Raw genomic sequence first — 20,199 nt, forward strand, 5'->3', positions numbered from 1 at the left:
CAGGTCCAGCCTCTCACACCTAACCTACAGTGACATTCTAACGATAAACAATCACATCATTGAAACCTCAAAGCTATAAGATAATGCAGGATTAATTCAAAACAATTTGAGCGAAAGAGTATTACATTTAACAGAGTAATCTGAACACAAAAGGGTTAAGTATTATTTCACACTGAACATTCCCCTATTAACTAAAAGTTAACAAAGAATGAATTTTCTTTAAACTGAGATTTTGCAGTAAGAAATAATTGTGATCTACCAATTACTACACACTTCATCTTAAGTTTTCTTTATCCTAAAATGGGAGTACAATAAATTTAATCTTGATTTTTTTCTTTTCTTTTTACAACAATGTTTTTAATGTGTCTTGAACCTTTACTAATTTTATCATAATAATTATCACCATCATCTTCATCATCTGCCTTCCATACTGGCAAGGATGGGACTAATTATAAATTTACTAAATAAGCAACTAATTAAACTAAGCAGTTTTGTAAAGTATCTTTCCTGTCCTGTATTTGTAAATAATTGAGTAAACAACATAATCATATGAGGAATAGTTTAATATATTTCAGCACTATCCCCATTAAAGATGCTGGTATTTCTACTAAACTTAAAGAAAATCCCTGCTAAAAATATCTAAGGAGTCATAGTGGGGAAAAAAAAGTAAGGCTCTCACATTTACTCTATAAAAAATCAACCACTTAACCTGGTATTTTTTATCTTTTACTTGTTTCAGTCATTAGACTGTGGCCATGCTGGGGCACCACCTTGAAAAACTTTTAGTTAAATGAATCAACCCCAGTTCTTTTTTTTCACCCCTTTTTAAGCCTGGTACTTGTTCTATCAATCTCTTTTGCTGAACTGCGAAGTTACAGGAACATAACCACACTGAAACTGGTTGTCAAGCAGTGGTGGAGGTGGTGACATCACACACACACACACACACACACACACACACAATGGGCTTCTTTCTGTTTCCATCTACAAAATCCATTCATAAGGTTTTGATCGGCCCAAGGTTATAGTAAAAGACACTTACCCAAGGTGCCACACAGTGAGACCGAACCGAGAACCATGCAGTTGGAAAACAAGCTTCTTACCACAAAGACACACCCAGCATTATTATTATTATTATTATGAATTTTGTAAACGAATGTTCAAATTAGGCAACTAGATTCACCAGCATTAGGTAAAAAAATATTAAGGCCACTATTAATTTATCAATCAGGTAATCTCCCAACAATTTATGACAAATAGTTTTTATTATTAATATCCTTTTCTACTCTAGGCACAAGGCCCGAAATTTTTGGGGAGGGGGGCCAGTCTTCAGTCAAATCGTCCAACCCATGCTAGCATGGAAAGCAGACGTTAAACGATGATGATGATATGCCCAACCAGCCATATCTTAACTAATTTTGCATCCTTTCATATAATTTCCTTTTTCACAAACAGAAAGGGATGCTTATCTCATTTCTCTCTACAGATCATCTCTATTCAATGATGCTGACTCATGTAGCCTCATTCTCTCTGCACATGCATTATACAACCTATCTTTTGTGGAGAGAGAGAGAGAGAGGGGGGGGGTATTCTGTTGCTGGAAGTATTTCCTGAATTTCTTCCAACTGGCTGGGTTTTTTATTTTCCTTCTTTACTCCAATTGCAAAACTTTTACTATAACCACACCCATCAGTAACCAAGCTACCTTAGGTAACAGAAACTGCCTAGTATTATCCTGCAGTTTCAATATTGCTTGTAGCAAAACCTGAATGATAAAAGTCAGCAGTGTAAAGTTATCAAAGGATCTATGACAACAAAACAGAAATAGGTAGACTCTTTTAAAACTTATGTGAGAATGAACATAAAAGGCACTGAGTGATCTAGTGATATGGGCACTGGAATGTAAATGAGTGAGGATAGCTGAAGGTTAACAAGGTGCCCTTAATTCGTAGTAGAAGACACCAGTGTAGGAGTAAGGAGGCTAGAGAAGCGTTGGAAGTTCAGGTTAGATCTGAGAAAGTGAGATCCTACAAATGAGATTACACAATAAATATAAAGTAAAGCTTTATTACTGATATTTAAAGCAGGTTTCTCATGGGAAGAAGGTTTGCTGTAAAAGGTGAAACAGAGGAGGTAAACTGTCGTGTTTAATAGCAATTTGTCATCTTCTCAAACCTCTTAGTAAAAAGCACTATTTCAGCGTGATCGCTACCTGCACTGCCTTACTGGCACCTGAAAAAACATTCGGACGAGGTCATTGCCAGTGCCGCTGGACTGGCTCCTGTGCAGGTGGCACATAAAAAGCACCATTTGAGCGTGGCCGTTGCCAGTACCACCTGACTGGCCCTCGTGCCGGTGACACGTAAAAGCACCCACTACACCCTCAGAGTGGTTGGCGTTAGGAAGGGCATCCAGCTATAGAAACTCTGCCAGATGAGATTGGAGTTTGGTGCAGCCATCTGGTTTGCCAGTCTTCAGTCAAATCGTCCAACCCATGCTAGCATGGAAAGCGGACGTTAAATGATGATGATGATGATCTTGTGTTTCTGCCAAACCATAAATCTAAACTAGTAACCATCAAATACTGACACACAATCTGTACCAATACCAACACAACTTAGATGTATCTACAGACTAGACTATAGTAGCACTTTATTATTTTCAACTTACTTTTGTTAACTCTATGTAAACATACTCTCTATTCCATTCCCTAAAACATTGGTATATGAAATTATCATTCATACCACACAATCTTCTCTAAATTATATTTATTAACATTTTGATCATCTCTACACTTGTTCTGTAAGCATTTTGATTTTAATTCACCTTTCTAAATCTTAGCTGCATTTTTACTGAGACAGTAAACAATATAAATATTGATCACATCAATGTGATGGTTACTTAAACCTATTTCTTTACTACCCACAAGGGGCTAAACACAGGGAGGACAAACAAGGACAGACAAACGAATTAAGTCGATTATATCGACCCCAGTGCACAACAGGTACTTATTTAATTGACCCTGAAAGGATGAAAGGCAAAGTCGACCTCGGCGGAATTTGAACTCAGAACATTAGCGGCAGACGAAATACCGCTAAGCATTTCGCCCGGCGCCCTAACAATTCTGCCAGCTCGCCGCCTTAAACTAGATCGCTGCGGGCAGGATGGTTACTTAAACCTATTATATCTATCACTGATCTAGGTCTAACTTTTAAATGCTTAAACTTGTTTATATTCTGAAAATAATTTTTTAAAAAAATAAAACCTACAGAAATTACTATGAACAATACTACTAGATACTACATCAACAAATTGTAAAGATTTAGAGAAATTTTGAATTTGTTCATTAAAACAAGATACTGTGAAGTCTTAAGCCTTTTCCTAATTTAGTTAAAATACATTCACTCGTGTTGTCATTCTAGGGTTGAAAAGCTCTTGAGCAGGGGTTCCCAAATTAGAATTGACACCAATTTAATAATTCTGGATTTATACATTTTTGTTTTTAATTATAATTTTAACAATTCTGAAGTTAAGAAAATTTGAATGCGGCCAATTTTGTGAAAAAAAATACAAATTATATATTTTTTTCTTTCTACCATATTAGATTTAATGATCAGTATTGTATAATTCTTAATTACTGTGTTACAAATGGGGAAGTTAGGAAGACTAGTATATAAATGACATAACACTGCAATGTACTGTGTATTCTTTATTGTTATTTGAATAATGTCTAAGCCTTTTGTTACCATATTTCTGTTGGAATATGCTACTTTTGTTTCAACTGATTTCGAAAATGATGAAGAATTTAGTAAAATAACTCATTATTAAGCTAGTGTTTGGAACACAAATTAACATGAAAATTTGATGAAAGGTCTGTTGTGTCTGGGGAGAGTCATTTTCTTTTTGTGCCTTATAATTTAACACACTCACCGGTAAAATTTTAGGAAAATAAAGATGAAAAATAAGTGGAAATTTTACCAGTGAGTGTGTTACATAAGGCACTGAAAGAAAATTATTCTCCCCAGACACAACAGAATATGCTTCAACACACAAACTCATATAAAGAATCTTGCAAACCAAATCCAAAAACGAAATATTGATGAAAGGTATTAAGTGGGAAGTTTGTATCACAGAACAAAGGTTTCTCAAGTGGACTGGTAGCAAAAGGGTTAAAAACAGCATTTAAAAAATTCCTTTTTGTTGGTTGTTTTATGAAGGTAGAAGTGTAAATTCAAATTACTGAACTAAACAGAATTGCAGAATAAATTTACTTTGCAAAAATTGCAAGGGGTAAATAAATAAGTAAATAAAAAATGGTTGGGAACTCCTGCTCTACAGATTTAGAGAATTATATATATATAAAAAAAAAAGTGTTTTGATGTCAGAGAATGAAGAATTTCAACAGTCAACTCGAAGTTTCACATGGTTCTTAAACTGTACAATAAAAATATGAAACTTTTTCTATTTAAAAAAAAAAAAATGTAACATATTGCAATAAACTTATTTATAGCCCTATTATAATAATACTTTTAAAAAATTACAATGGAATAGTACTGGATTTGGCAATTCTGGGATTCAGATTAACACCAGAAGAAAAATTACAACTTTTTAAGAAAAGTTGGTGATTGATAATCATTAAAAAAAACTGGAATAATATTCAATTATAATTTTAGGTACTGTATGCTCTAATCTAATAATAATTAGATATTATCACATGTTTAATTCTATAATCAGGTACCATAAACTATAACCTAGAAACTGCTGCTATAAAATAAAACCAATTCATTGCAAACAGTTCATTCGTTTACTTGGTAATGTGTTATATACCATGTAGTTATTTTATATTTTGATCAACAGGCTTTCAGTTAAAGTCACTGTCTCATGAGATTTTGCTATATAAATTCCAACAAGTTTTACATTCTTATGTAATAATAGATGTGTAAACCTTGACACAGCAATAAAAACAGCAATAAAAAGCTATGTTCTGAACAGGGTCAGTAGAGTATAAGAGACTAAAATTAAAATTTAGGAGTAAGATTTATGGAACACTAAACTATCATTTGGATAACATTGTCTATAAATAGAGATAATTAAATGACAGCAATAGATCATAAAAAAACAATGTTGATTCTTAAACTGGGATAGTGGATAATTTACTGAGGACACTGTGGTAATAAATCTAGCATTTTTATTATTCGTGATTAGAAAACAAACAAAAAGCAAAATTATTAAAAAAAATTTTCCTATTGATTAAAAAAAAAAATGTTCTTACCTCAGTAAACATCACTCCAAACTGACGTTTACATTCCTGATCCCTCAGAACCCTTCAAAGAAAATAAACCAAATAATGGTTTGAGCACTGAACGTTCAAGCAGTGGTTATATAAAACACAAAACATCAGTAAAAGTACATCATTAAGAATATGACACCATGTTTTTAATATTGCAGTCTATCAACTCATTAAATAGTCACAAAGTTCGTTAAATGATGTATTTATCATCATCATCATTGTTCGACCGTGGTCGAGACAATGGAATTTACCATGCTACGCCAGACTTCATGGTCCATCATGGCATTACGGAGGTCCTGTTGCTGGATGCCTGTATCCCTGGAGATTACATCAGGGTAGGAGAGTGTGCGCCCTCTGGTATTGTGAGTAGATGGCTTCCAGAGGAGAAGAGTAGAAATTGCCTCGTTTTCAGCTCTACAACAATGTCCAGCAAACTGGACTCTTCTACCTTTCACAAGAGATGACACAGGTGGTAGTTTCCCATATAATTGTATTTTTTTTTTTTTTGCATGAGAGGCGGTTGGATGGAACCTACACTTGCCTCCTTATGAGAGCTCAAAATCTCTCGTGGAAGCGTCATCCAACCAAAGTGCAAATATGTGGGAAATATGTATTTATAATGTGATTTGATAGTCAAAAATTACTGATACCAAGTGTGTATAAACATATACACACACTGAATAAGTTGCTAAAATTTTAAATGTAAATATCAGAAAAAATATGAGAATCACTTTGAGACATATACAAAAGTGGGTGCTACTTTGGTAAGCAATCTACATAGCCAACATGGTCTACAAGAGTCAAATTCTACTTTAGGATGTGATCTACAAGTTTCATTTATTCATTATGACTTAAATAAAACATTCTTACATATTTATACATTTATTTAAAAAAATTAAAATGAAGCAGATTTGAAACAAGTTTACTAATTTTATGGGTGAATCGAATAAACGAACGAATCAAATGAATGGGCAAATCAAACAAACATCAGCTAGAAAAGTAAAAAGTAGATAATTAAAATTTTAATACATTTAGTATTTAAAAGAAATTAGAATAAAGCAAATTTAAACAAGTTTGCTAATTTTATTGTTAATACATTTATTATTAAAGTTTATGATTTAATACATCTTTATATATAAAATTCAAGTTGTGTGTGTGAGACTGTCTCCTCCGCTTTAGATTCCTAACTACTCTTACATTTTACGGTGCAGTTTAACCAAAAGCGGGCATCTTATAGTCGTCATTCATATTGAGCCCTTCTGGGTATTAGCGCACGTCTATGATGAGTCTATGATTTAAAAAAAAATTTACCATCATTTTTCCGCATTTTTAATGATTTTTGCTTGGGTTATATAAGGGAAGTAACTCTCTAAAAATGCTTATATAGTTGTTTCCCTTACAAACCTGAGCAACGCCAGGTGATACGGCTAGTTTATTAAAAAGAAATTAGAAAGAAGCAAATCTGACACAAGTTTACTAATTTTATCAGTGAATCAAACAAATGTCAGGTGTTTTCCTTGTTCTTACTAAGTATAACTTTTCTCGTTGTAGATCACAATCTAAAGTGTATTTCACATACCAAAGCAGTTTCATATGTAGACCACATACCCCAAAGTAGCACCCATATGTGTATATGTAAGCATATACCTACCCACTCATCAATAGCTGATGACTTTGTATTCTGGCAACTAGAAAAGAGAAAGAAAATTATTATACATTAATATAACTATTTGAAAGATTCATTCTACATTTACTGTTTCACTTACATTATTCTAGAACATAACTGGAACAGCCTATTTGCTGGGAAAACTGTTTTTATGTTGAGATATTAATTTACTGATAAGCACCGAAAGAATAGAATTTTGTCTTTTGTATAAAACTAGGGAACTGGAGCTAGCAGAGTTAATGGTATTGCTCAAGGAAGGTGGTGAGCTGGCTGAATCATTAGCACACCGGGCGAAATGCTTAGCAGTATTTCATCTGCTGCTACGTTCCAAGTTCAAATTCCGCCGAGATTGTTTTGCCTTTCATCCTTTCAGAGTCGATTAAATAAGTACCAGTTACGCACTGGGGTCAATGTAATCGACTTAATCTGTTTGTCTGTCCTTGTTTGTCCTCTCTGTGTTTAGCCCCTTGTGGGTAGTAAAGAAATAGGTATCTTTGGTTGGCCCGAGGCTATAGTCAAAGACACTTGCCCAAGGTGCCAGGCAGTGGGACTGAACCCAGAACCATGTGGTTCGTAAGCAAGCTACTTATCACACAGCCACTCCTATGCCCATAGGAAAAAAAATTTTCATTAAAAGATAACATTACTTTTAACATCATCTTACATATTAGAACATCTACAATATAGGTGTATAGTGTGGATTACATATGTAAAAATGTGTGTATTGAGCAACCTAATGATCTTAGATGGAATTGTCATCTGCGTAGTCTAGATCCTTGACAGAAAAGTTGTGCCCAACTCCCAGCTCCCCTTCAGGGTTGGCGAAAGCGATGTGGTGGACAATGAAAAACCTGGCTGATGACAGTCAAGGCTGATCTGGAACCCAACCTAGGCCTCCATATCTACAGCTTTCACCGCTGGAATAAGGAATGGTTGGAGATCATGCGGTCGTTAGCCTCAAATCGCCAGGTCCAGTCGGCGCTTGTGAGAGATGCAGCATTGAGGATGAATGAAGCCAGCTCAAACCACCCCAGGTGAATGCTGTCTCAAGACAAGAAGACTTAGATGGAACTACATTATGATTCCAAGTGGAATAAAATTTTTAAAAAAAAGCTGTAAGGATGTGTCAAGTGTAATAAAGAAAACATTACTAATTAATCAACTTACTTTTCCACAGCTTGGTATCGGCCAGAATCAGACGCTCCATCAGTGAACCACCTTCAGCAGGCTGCATGGCTAACTTACAAAATAAATATCGCAGCCCATCTACAGAGAAATAAACAAAAGATGAAAAATAGTTCATGACAATAACAATAAAAATAATTTTCAAAAAAGAGACCGTAAGTCTATATTTAAAATTTAAATGTTAAAATTCAAAATAAAGATTCTTTGTAAATAACCTTTTCTGAAATGTACATCGACTACCCTCAATCGACTTCCGGTACATCGACTACCCTCAATCATTATTCTTCATTCATTATATCCGCCTCCATTCACTCACTGCCCCTCACTCTCCCCATGCACTCTTGTAACCTCTATACTCAACCAGACCCACCATTCTTCTGCCCTCACTCACTCCTACCTTTGAGGATCCATCCTGACACCTAATCACCTTTATTTTTATCTCTTTCCAGCTCCATCCCATTTACTTTTATCCTCTCTTCTATCATGTGAGTGGCCATGTTGCTCAACAGCAAGAAACCTGTTCTTTTATGGCCCCTATTTTCATATCTCAATCTCTCATCTCCTACCATAAAGCCATTCCCTTTCTATTATAGCTCCAATCAGTCAAAGAGGATCTCAGTCTTGCAATCTGAAAGGCAACCTCACTAGTACTGGTGCTATATAAAAAAGCATCTGGTACAGTCTGTAAAGTGGCTGGTGTAAGGAAGGGCACCCAGCCACAGAAGCCATGCCAAAACAGACAATGGAGCACAATGCAGTCCTCAGATCTGTTGGATCCTAACAAACAGTCCAACCTATGCTAACATGGAAGCTGGACATAAAAACAGAAATGCTGATAGTGACAGATAATAATCTCAACTGTTACTATGTTTTTTTTCTTTTAACTGACAAAAACCTCAACAAAAAAGTCACAGAACTCAAAAAGTATCAAACCCAGACATGATTTAACTTCATATTAGTGAAATCATCATTGTTTAATGTCTGCTTTCCATGCTAGCATGGGTTGGACGATTTTGACTGAGGGCTGGCGAACCAGATGGCTGCACCAGACTCCAATCTTGATCTGGCAGAGTTTCTACAGCTTGATGCCCTTCCTAACGCCAACCACTCTGAGTGTAGTGGCTGCTTTTTACATGCCACCGGCACGGGGGCCAGTCAGGCTGTACTGGCAACGACCTATATCAAAATCTTTTTACACATGCCACCGGTACAGGTGCCAGTAAGGCGACACTGGTAAAGATCACGCTCGAATGGTGCCTTTTACGTGCCACAGACATGGAAGCCAGTTAGCCGCTCTGATGGTGCTCTTGGCACCCTACTATAATGCTAAATAAATAACATAAAACATCTACCACATTGACAACAAGAGGATAAATATGACATTGGTGTTTATACCATACCTGATTTAGAAATTATATACTGCAACCATTGAATAGATTTTAGCGCAAACTTCTGATGGGAAACAACAGTTGTATGCATAACCTGAACCTTGAGAGGCTTGGAGCTCCCTCGAGATGACATTTGCTACAAAAGAAAGGGCCAAAGAAGTCGGTTATTTCAGCAAATAGTTAAGCTTGTTCTCAATATAAGAATAATAACTGTAGAGACGAAAAAATTCCATAAAATTTGCTGAGCAATTACTGGCATACACCGCCAGAGTTTGAAACCTGCCACAGGCAGTAGAAAGTAAAGTTGGTGATGCCCTTTATTGGACTCGTCTCATCTTTTGTTTCCTTTCTTTTAATATTTGGCGTTTACCAATGTAAAGGCTATTTTTGTTGTTTGTTCCTTCCCGAGCCATGCCTGGCTCATAAGGGCTGGTTTCCCAGCTTCCTTGGCATATAGGTTCCCCACCTGGATGGGACACAGTCCGTCGCAGGTGAGCTGCAAGATGCAGGAAGAAAGGGTGAGAGAAAGTTGTGGCGAAAGAGTCAGTAGAAGTTCACCATTACCTTCTGCCGGAGCCACGTGAAGCTTAGGTGTTTCACTCATAAACACACACATCACCCGGTCTTAGATTTGAACCCGCGATCCCTCGACCACGAGTCCGCTGCTCTAACCACTAGGCCATGTGCCTCCACAAAGGCTATTTACAGAGGGAACATGGGAAAAGAGGAACATCTACAGAGTACAGGATGAAGGATTGCATGTCTTATAGTTAGGGAGTGTGCGTGTGAGAGGGAAACAGTGTCTGATATGCAAAGGTAATACAATGGACCAGTTTGAAAAGAAGCAGAGGCAGTTAACAGGTTTCTGGACAAAATAACAGGAAGAATAGGTAGAAAAGGGCAAAAGGCCATTTTTGTTAGATAAATTAGCTAAGAAGAGGTCAGTGGTTTCAAGGGAAACCAGCTGTGAAATGCTTTTTCCAATGATTTACAGTGAAATGCAAAATTGAAGAACACTGCAATACAGTAAGCTGATACAATTAAAATTTGGTTTAGTGAAATAATTCCTTTTGTCTTGGGTACATGACAATTTTATTGAAGAAATGAAGATACAGTTCATAAAACTGATCCTAGTAACATAATGAAGCTGATATTATCCTCGGAGAGGTAAAAGACAAAGTAGATAATGCAGACAATCCCAAACATTTTAAATTCAGAAACAAGAGATATGATACTGAATATTTTAAATCATTTAATTTGGTTCTCTATTTTCAAAAACCACCTCCACTGCCCTACTTTATCAAAAATTAAATTCAATACAATAACTAAAAATAAAAAGTATACATACTTCAATTTGTTTTCTTGCTTTATCACAAACGTTGAAACCTCCAGTTTTTATACCACTTCTTCCCTGAAAGTAGAAATGGCAAACACCAAGAGAATGAAATCATTTTTCAAGGCGTATTTCAAAGTGGATGATCCAGCTATAAATAAAAGCATGTTAATATATCTGGTTAAAAAAAACCCTTAAATGAAAAAGAAGAAAAAAAAACCCCCCAAAAAAAAAACCGGAAGACTACCTGCAAGAAACAAATCTTGCATCTTCTTTCCCATAAAAGATGTATTCACCAATTATACTAAAATAATCTACAGTACTTCCATCAAATTAAGCGCTTTGATCTGACAAGTATGAAAATAGGCCTGAGAAGCTTCGAGAAATATACTCTTTTTTACTCTTTTACTTGTTTCAGTCATTTGACTGCAGCCATGCTGGAGCACCGCCTTTAATCGAGCAACTCGACCCCGGACTTATTCTTTTTGTAAGCCCAGTACTTAATCTATCGGTTTCTTTTGCCGAACCGCTAAGTAACGGGGACATAAACACACCAGCATCGGTTGTCATGCACACAAACACACACACGCATATATATATACACATATATACGACGGGCTTCTTTTCAGTTTCTGTCTACCAAATCCACTCACAAGGCTTTGGTCGGCCCGAGGCTATAGTAGAAGACACTTGCCCAAGGTGCCACGCAGTGGGACTGAACCCGGAACCATGTGGTTGGTAAACAAGCTACTTACCACACGTAAATAAATAATTTTTATGATGTGGATACAATCAAAGATAATAAATTTGTAATATATCAAAAGAATGATTTAGTTTCGAGGTTTAATATCTCTTAGTACTTTTGCTCTTCAAAGTCATAAAAAAAAAACTAAAAGTTAATGAAAATTTATTACTGTTTGGAAACGAGAAAAATTCCTCCTCTGCTGAATATATTTATATAAATAAGAGAATGGGCATTTAACAAAACAGCTTCTATGAGTAAATAAATAATTTACATCATGAAACTGCAGCTAAGTTAAAGTAAAACGATCTGTTTAAATCTATGTCTAGATTAAGTGTAGTAACTCTACACTGCTAAATTGGCTCTACTTTGATCCTTAAGTCCTGTTTTGATAAACAAGAGCAAGCCTAATGCTTTATTTAAAAGGACACAATCCTATACCAACTCATAACTCTTCAAACTTTATTGATACAGTCATTGTAACTCCTCAGCCTCTCCTTGTAGGATGCACGTGAAACAGCTGGTGGAGGATAAGTATGTACTTGACTGACAAATGGGATGATTAGAAAAAGTGTCATGTAGTCTGATATTAAACACTACACCAAATTCATTCAGAAATTTATTACACACAGATTTCGGACATGCACACACAGCTGTTTGGCTGATGTCCACTTTGCAATCATGTGGTTTCAGGTTCAATCCCATGGGTCTGCGCCTCAGGCTGGTGTCTTCTACTATCGCTTTGGACTGAGCAATGCCTTGTGTGTTTGGTAGACAGAAACAGTATTAAGTCCACTGTGTGTATATGTTCATGTGCAAATATTTGGGCAAGTGTCTTCTACTATAGCCTCAGGCCGACCAAAGCCTTGAGTGGATTTGGTAGACAGAAACTGAAAGAAGCCCGTCGTATATATATATATATGTGTGTGTGTGTGTGTGTGTGTATGTTTGTGTGTCTGTGTTTGTCCCCCCCCCACCAACATTGCTTGACAACCGATGCTGGTGTGTTTACGCCCCCGTAACTTAGCGGTTTGGCAAATGAGACCGATAGAATAAGTACTAGGCTTACAAAGAATAAGTCCTGGGGGTCGATTTGCTCGACTAAAGGTGGTGCTTCCAGCATGGCCACAGTCAGATGACTGAAACAAGTAAAAGAGTAAAGAGTAAGCTCTTGTTTGAACCTACTGCTACCAACTTTGCACATCAAACTGGGTTTGATGAAACAGTTCGTTAAATCTTTGCCTGCAGATGAACCATGTTTGCAGTATCTCTCAAAAATAAATTCCCAAATATAACATCATCATCATCATCGTTTAATGTCTGTTTTCCATGCTAGCATGGGTTGGACGGTTCAACTAGGGTCTGAGGAGCCAGTAGGCTGTGCCAGGCCCAGTCTGATCTGGCAGTGTTTCTACAACAGGATGCCCTTCCTAACGCCAACCACTCTGAGTGTAGTGGGTGCTTTTTACGTGCCACCTGCACAGGTGCCAGACGAGGCTGGCAAATGGCCACGATCGGATGGTGCTTTTTACGTGCCACCGGCACGAGAAAATTAATGCAGGAATATTTGTTGGTCCTAACATTCATAATCTAAGGATAGACTCAGATTATGAGTTTCAAGTGTGTTGTCGAGAACTTTTTGAGAAACGATAAGTGTTCAAATTACAAGGTCAGCTGACACCATGTTGCAAAACTTCAAAAAGCTTGGGTACAACATGTGTTAAAATGCACTTCTTTCATCATCATCATCGTTCGACCGGGGATCTGGGAAGCCAGAAGGCTGCACCAGGCTCCAGTCTTATCTGGCAATGTTTCTACAGCTGGATGCCCTTCCTAATTCCAACCACTCCATGAGTGCAGTGGGTGCTTTTTACGTGCCACCTGCACACACCATAACTATTTCCCAGAGAACCTTGACAATCTAAATGAAGAACATGGTCAGAGACTTCCTCCAGGACATTAAAGGAATGGAGTAGAGGTGGAATGTAAACATGATGGCAGATTGCTGCTGGACCCTAAAGAGAGGAAATCAAAGAAAAGGAAGTTTGAAAAGGAGTAAAATTACTTTAAACCCATGGTAAGTACATTAAAGATATATACTTAGTCATTATGTAGGCCTTCATACTTTAATCATATCTTTTTTATTATTGTTCTAGTCACTCATTCTTAATTTCATCATATTTTTATCTAGAAGTCTTCTACTAGGCGCAGGAGTGGCTGTGTGGTAAGTAGCTTGCTTACCAACCACATGGTTCCAGGTTCAGTTCCAATGGGCAAGTGTCTTCTACTATAGCCTCAGGCTGATCAAAGCCTTGTGAGTGGATTCGGTAGACGGAAACTGAAAGAAGCCCGTCGTATATATGTATATGTGTGTGTGTGTGTCTCCCCAACATCGCTTGACAACCGATGTTGGTGTGTTTACATCCCCATAACTTATTGGTTCAGCAAAAGAGACTGATAGAATAAGTACTAGGTTTACAAAGAATAAGTCCTGGGGTCGATTTGCTCGACTAAAAGGCGGTGCTCTAGCATGGCCACAGTCAAATGACTGAAACAAGTAAAAGAGTAAAAAGGGAATGAATGACAAGAAAAATCATCATATCTTTGGCAGTCATTTGTGCAAAATCTGTACATGATACGCAAAAACTAAAAACATAGTTGAAATCAGCATTAAAAAAAAAAAAAAAACAGTTCAGAATCACCTGTAAGTAGACAATTATCATTTACTTCGTTTAAAAATGCAGGCTTGTGTAATTAAAACAACTTACTTCTCGGTCAACAGTTGTAGAAAAGTCTGCTGCTTGTTTTGCTGAGCAGTCAACTGCTTTTTGAAGTGTATTGATCACCTACAGTGGACAAGGCAACAAGAGGGAGGACATTAGTAAAATCGTAGACTTTTAGGCCACAGTTATTAATACAGTTTAATGTTAATCAAAAGATAAATTTGAAGAATTAATTACTACCATAAAGGAAACTTAGAAACATTTGAGTTTTGTAATGTTATTAGAACTTTCAGTAAGTTATCTGTCAAATACTAGACAGTAATCAAGTAAATATGTTACCTTAACAATGTCCCTAATGTTAAATCTACCATATGGAAGTATATACACAAGTATATTTTAATCTTACTATATTCCTTTATTGATCTTTCCAAAATGACTATAGCTCCATCAGTGATAACTAATTGTAGCTCTAATCCAGGCCTGGACAACTTGAATTACATTGTGGGCCACTTGTATACTGACAGAATTGAAAACATTTTGCTTTCTCATGTTATTATTACAATAATGAATGAATGCTTGTCACTTCAACATGAAATATTTTCATTGCAAAAACAGTAGTAGCTTTCTTTTTTTACTTTTCATTAAAATCTTTAATTTTTGATAAAATTGTTTAAATATTTCAAGAAAGTATCAAGTCAGCCACAAGATAAAAGTCTGCAGGTCACATGTGGGCCTCAGGTTGGCCAGCTCTGCTCTAATCCATACCATCAATTACATGTAGCAATAACTCTAAGCTAAATTGCCTGTAAATATCTAATGCAAGTTAGAGTCTATATCATCTTTGATCACTAATGATTCTTCTAAACCAATGGTATTCAACCATTTTTTCAAATGCTGCCGAGATCGATGTAATTGATTTAACCCTTCTCCCACAATTGCTGGTCTTGCAATTTGAAATTAATACCATGGAGCTGTAATGCATAGTGCCGTGGGTGTTAAGATATTAAAGACATAACCAAATTTCCAGCATTTTGAGCTACTTAACCTTTTTGTTACCATATTTCTTTTGAGATGCTCTGTGTTTCTTTCAATTAATTTTAAATATAACAAAGAATTTAGTAAAATAACTTAGTTATCATTAAGCTAGTGTTAGGAATATAAATTGTGAGTATGGTCTGGTGGAAGATTTTAATTCAAATCTTATGAAAACAAGACATTTTTATTACTGAGCCAGGGCCGGTTTAAGGCGGATTGATATCAGAAGGGTTGATTAAAAATATCATGGTGACTAACTCTTTTGTTACCATTGTTGAGATGCTCTGTGTTTCTTTCAATTAATTTTAAATATAACAAAGAATTTAGTAAAATAACTTAGTTATCATTAAGCTAGTATTAGGAATATAAATTGTGACTAAGGTTTGGTGGAAAATTTTAATTCAGAAATTTTGAAAACAAGACATTTGTACTACAGAGCCAGAGGCAGTTTCAGCTGGGTTGGTTTCAAAAAGGTTAAGAATTGTTTCTCTATTACATATTTTAACCCTTTTGTTACCATATTTCTGTTGAGATGCTCTGTGTATCTTTCAATAACTTTAGATATAACAAAGAATTTAGTAAAATAACTTAGTTATCATTAAGCTAGTGTTAGGAATATAAATTGTGACTAAGGTCTGGTGGAAGATTTTAATTCAGAACTTTGCAAAACAAGACATTTGTACTACAGAGCCAGAGGCAGTTTCAGCTGGGTTGGTTTCAAAAAGGTTAAGAATTGTTTCTCTATTACATATTTTAACCCTTTTGTTACCATATTTCTGTTGAGATGCTCTGTGTATCTTTCAATAACTTTAGATATAACAAAGAATTTAGTAAAATAACTTAGTTATCATTAAGCTAGTGTTAGGAATATAAATTGTGACTAAGGTCTGGTGGAAGATTTTAATTCAGAACTTTGCAAAACAAGACATTTGTACTACAGAGCCAGAGGTGGTTTCAGCTGGGTTAATATCAAAAGAGTTAAATCATATTAATTGTCCCAAACTAATAGCCGTAATTTTCTTCATTAGGATAACTACTCACTTTATCAGTTCATGGGAAAAAGTGCACACTTACTTGGTCGAATGTGTGCAACTCATCATTAAAGAGAATGGTGACAAACAAATCATCAGGCTCGCCATCAGGTCTGAGATCAAAGGGTAGACTGTCGTAGCTCTCCCAAGTCATCATATCTATAGCATACTGTAGCACAGAAATGAAGAGATCGCTGGCACGGGCTATTAGTTCATCAGGAAGAGAAGCAAGGCGATCCTAGAACAGAGGGAAAGTTTAAAAATGAAAAAAAAAAAACACATCAATGCTTTCAACAAAGTTACAGCAACAAATACATATTTCTTTACTACCCACAAGGGGCTAAACACAGAGGGGACAAACAAGGACAGACAAACGGATTAAGTCGATTATATCGACCCCGGTGCGTAACTGGTACTTATTTAATCGACCCCGAAAGGATGAAAGGCAAAGTCGACCTCGGCGGAATTTGAACTCAGAACGTAGCGGCAGACGAAATACCTATTTCTTTACTACCCACAAGGGGCTAAACACAGAGGGGACAAACAAGGACAGACAAACGGATTAAGTCGATTATATTGACCCCGGTGCGTAACTGGTACTTAGTTAATCAACCCCGAAAGGATGAAAGGCAAAGTCGACCTCGGCGGAATTTGAACTCAGAATGTAGCGGCAGACGAAATACTGCTAAGCATTTCGCCCGGCATGCTAACGTTTCTGCCAGTTCGCCGCCTTAGCAACAAATACAGCCAAATGGAGAGTATATGTGGTAGGTAAAACCTATCAGAAATAGGAGGTTGAACAATCAGCTTTAAAACAGGGAAGACAGAATGGATAATGTAGTTCTAGATGTGTTATGACTGAAATTAAGACAAGGTCTGCCAGTTGCGGGCAGTCCTATGGTTAAACAACAATGATGACAGTGTCTCAATTAGACTGCTAATTACACTAATTTATCTAGTAACTTTTAATACATGCAGTGATAAAAGGGGTGAATATATAACTCCAGAATCAATTTAATTGTTTGTGAGGTAGGATCGAACCGCTGGACAGGGGACTTGTCTAATCTGTGTCAGTGAGGATATGAGGAGAGGAGGGGGGGAACAAAAAAAAAATCCCGCAGAAGCAACAATGATAACGATGATGAATTACATGTTGTATTTGCAAAATGCAAGTGTGTCTAAGATATTCACCTGTGAATCTGAGGACCATAAGTTCAAATCCACTGTAATCTTTTCATTCTGTTTCTACACAGAATGCCCCCAGTTTACTTAACTGTAATAAAAACAATTTTCTGAGGAAGTTATCAGTGCTAGGTCAGGAACTTCAGGACTTAGAAGATGTACCTATTGACACTTTGTTTCTTTATGAATTAGAAAAAGATTACGTTTAACATATGTAGGCAGGTAGAGGTATGTGTGTGTGTGTGTGTGTGTGTGTGTGGGGAGGAATTACAACTGCGTTTCGTGGTCTGCTACCACAACAGCTCCTTTATAGGATCCAGTTAGCTCAAGACGTCATCAGGAGGAACCACGTCTGGTTTCGGCCCCTACTCCTCTACCGTTTTGACGTGGCGGCCCCACCTCCACTTTCGGAGGTGTCTTCAGCTCTGGTGTTGGGTGCATGTCTTCTTCCTTCTATTCCCTGGCTTCTTCGATGTGTCGTCAGCAAGTGTCAGCTGGTGACTGACTGACTTGTCAAATTTTTTCCCTTTAAATACCTGCCGCTAGGCTCCAGCAGGCAGCCCCAGCATCACACATTTTCTGCTTTAAAAGTTAATCATAGAAAAAAAAACCCTTTACCATCCCTGACTCTGACACAACAACCAGTTTTGTCTGAAAGCAGAAGAGATGCAATAGTAGCCAAGCAGATGAAGACTGCATTCATATGCAATCACTGGCTTTCAGATGTGATTTCAGTAGGACACTGAAAGACATCCTTTTGCATTTATTTGAGTGTATGTTTATGTGAAAGAGACAGACAGACAGACAGAAGAAAGAAATGAAAATGGTAGGAACAGAAGAGAAAAAAATGAGAAGAAAGGGGGGAAGAACAAGGAGAAGACAGAAAAGCAGAAGAGGGAGGAGTAAAGCAGAGAGTGGGAGGGAGAAAAGCAAAGAGAGGGAGGGAGAAAAGCAGAGAGAGGGAGGTAGAAAAGCAGAGAGAGGGAGGGAGAAAAGCAGAGAGAGGGAGGGAGAAAAGCAGAGAGAGAGAGGGAGAAAAGCAGAGAGAGAGAGAGGGAGAAAAGCAGTGATAGAGATAGAGAGGGAGAAAAGCAGAGAGAGAGGGGGGAGAAAAGCAGAGAGAGAGAGAAAGAAAAGTGAGAGAGGGAGGGAGAAAAGCAGAGAGAGAGGGAGGGAGAAAAGCAGAGAGAGAGGGAGGGAGAAAAGCAGAGAGAGAGGGAGGGAGAAAAGCAGAGAGAGAGGGAGGGAGAAAAGCAGAGAGATAGGGAGGGAGAAAAGCAGAGAGATAGAGAGGGAGAAAAGCAGAGAGAGAGAGAGAGAGAGAGAGAGAGAGAGGGAGAAAAGCAGAGAGAGAGAGGGAGAAAAGCAAGAGAGAGAGAGAGAGAGAGGGAGAAAAGCAGAGAGAGAGGGAGAAAAGCAGAGAGAGAGAGAGGGAGAAAAGCAGAGAGAGGGAGGGAGAAAAGCAGAGAGGAAAGAGGAGTAAAGAGAGGAGGAGGAGGAGGAGAAAGCACAAGGAGAGGGGGGAAGGAAGAGTAAATACCTTTACTTCGTCTAAAGAAGTTCCTTTGCCATGAGTTTCACAGTGAGGACCAGACTTCCAAGCTTCAACATCACCACAATCACAGTAACCTCCGCCACTGGAAATACTCATCTGGGGAATAAAGAGTTGGAGAAACAAATTAAAATTTTAAAACTGACACAAAAAAGGCAAGAAGCCTCCCACCCCCACCCAGAAGGGTCTATTAAAACAATTGTTTATAAATATTAAGTGTGAAATTAATAGAACAGACATAAGCAGGAGATTATGTCATCTATGCGTCCACCAAGCCTCGCCAGAAAAGTCAAAATTGGGTGCCATAGGTTTTACAGAGAATTTCCTAAGTCAATGACAAAACCTCCATGTGGCCATGTGATCTGCATTTGTTCATAGTCTGGGTCTGCTGATTCAGGACTGACCCAAGGCCAAAGACAAGTACCGATAACTTGCCAACAAATGCTGTATTTAGTTACACAAGTTGAGTAACATGTTATGTATGACTTATGGCATTTAAATATCGTGACCAGAAATGTTATAAGCTTTCACAGTCAAATATGAAAAAGAAACAGGTATATGTTTCATATCTGACTATGAAAGACAATGCAGAAAGGACCTAAAAAAACCCTAAGAATTTTGTCAGCCAAGGAGTTTTGTTATGGTTTACACCAAATAGCAACTAATTTTTCACAGTAAGAAAGAATAAAAGGCGATATGTAGGTCCAACTAGCATTAAAAAAATGACAATAACATTGATTATACTGATAATATTAATCTCTTTTCACTTCATGCAAAACAATTTTGTAATGAAGGGGATAAGTGAATTAAGCCAAGTATATTGTTGGTATTTCTTTGAATGGCATGTAAAAAGCGCCATCCAAACGTGGCTGATGCCAGCACCGCCTTGACTGGCTTCCATGCCGGTGCCACATAAAAAGCACCCACTACACTCACGGAGTGGTTAACGTTAGGAAGGGCATCCAGCTGTAGAAACACTGCCAGATCAGACTGGAGCCTGGTGCAGCCTCCTGGCTTCCCAGACCCCGGTTGAACCGTCCAACCCATGCTAGCATGGAAAACGGATGTTAAC

At 37.3% G+C, this 20,199-nt stretch overlaps 1 protein-coding gene across 4 annotated transcripts in view; it reads right to left on the reverse strand.

Annotated features, from left to right (window-relative positions):
• Positions 1–20,199, reverse strand: part of LOC115217033 (E3 ubiquitin-protein ligase UBR2) — a 118,413-nt gene that overhangs the window by 53,950 nt on the left and 44,264 nt on the right. For 3 of the 4 annotated variants that reach the window (XM_036507099.1, XM_036507098.1, XM_029786585.2), the window contains exons 4-11: positions 19,116–19,226; positions 16,437–16,631; positions 14,373–14,450; positions 10,878–10,940; positions 9,542–9,665; positions 8,124–8,222; positions 6,942–6,978; positions 5,273–5,324 (exon numbers count right to left, since the gene is read on the reverse strand). In XM_036507099.1, the coding sequence (XP_036362992.1) occupies positions 5,273–5,324; positions 6,942–6,978; positions 8,124–8,222; positions 9,542–9,665; positions 10,878–10,940; positions 14,373–14,450; positions 16,437–16,631; positions 19,116–19,226 (759 nt within the window). The remainder of the gene's footprint in view (positions 1–5,272; positions 5,325–6,941; positions 6,979–8,123; positions 8,223–9,541; positions 9,666–10,877; positions 10,941–14,372; positions 14,451–16,436; positions 16,632–19,115; positions 19,227–20,199) is intronic. The other variant, XM_036507100.1, reaches the window with a different exon arrangement.

This window comes from Octopus sinensis, linkage group LG11, assembly GCF_006345805.1.
Source record: "Octopus sinensis linkage group LG11, ASM634580v1, whole genome shotgun sequence".
Taxonomy (NCBI): domain Eukaryota; kingdom Metazoa; phylum Mollusca; class Cephalopoda; order Octopoda; family Octopodidae; genus Octopus; species Octopus sinensis.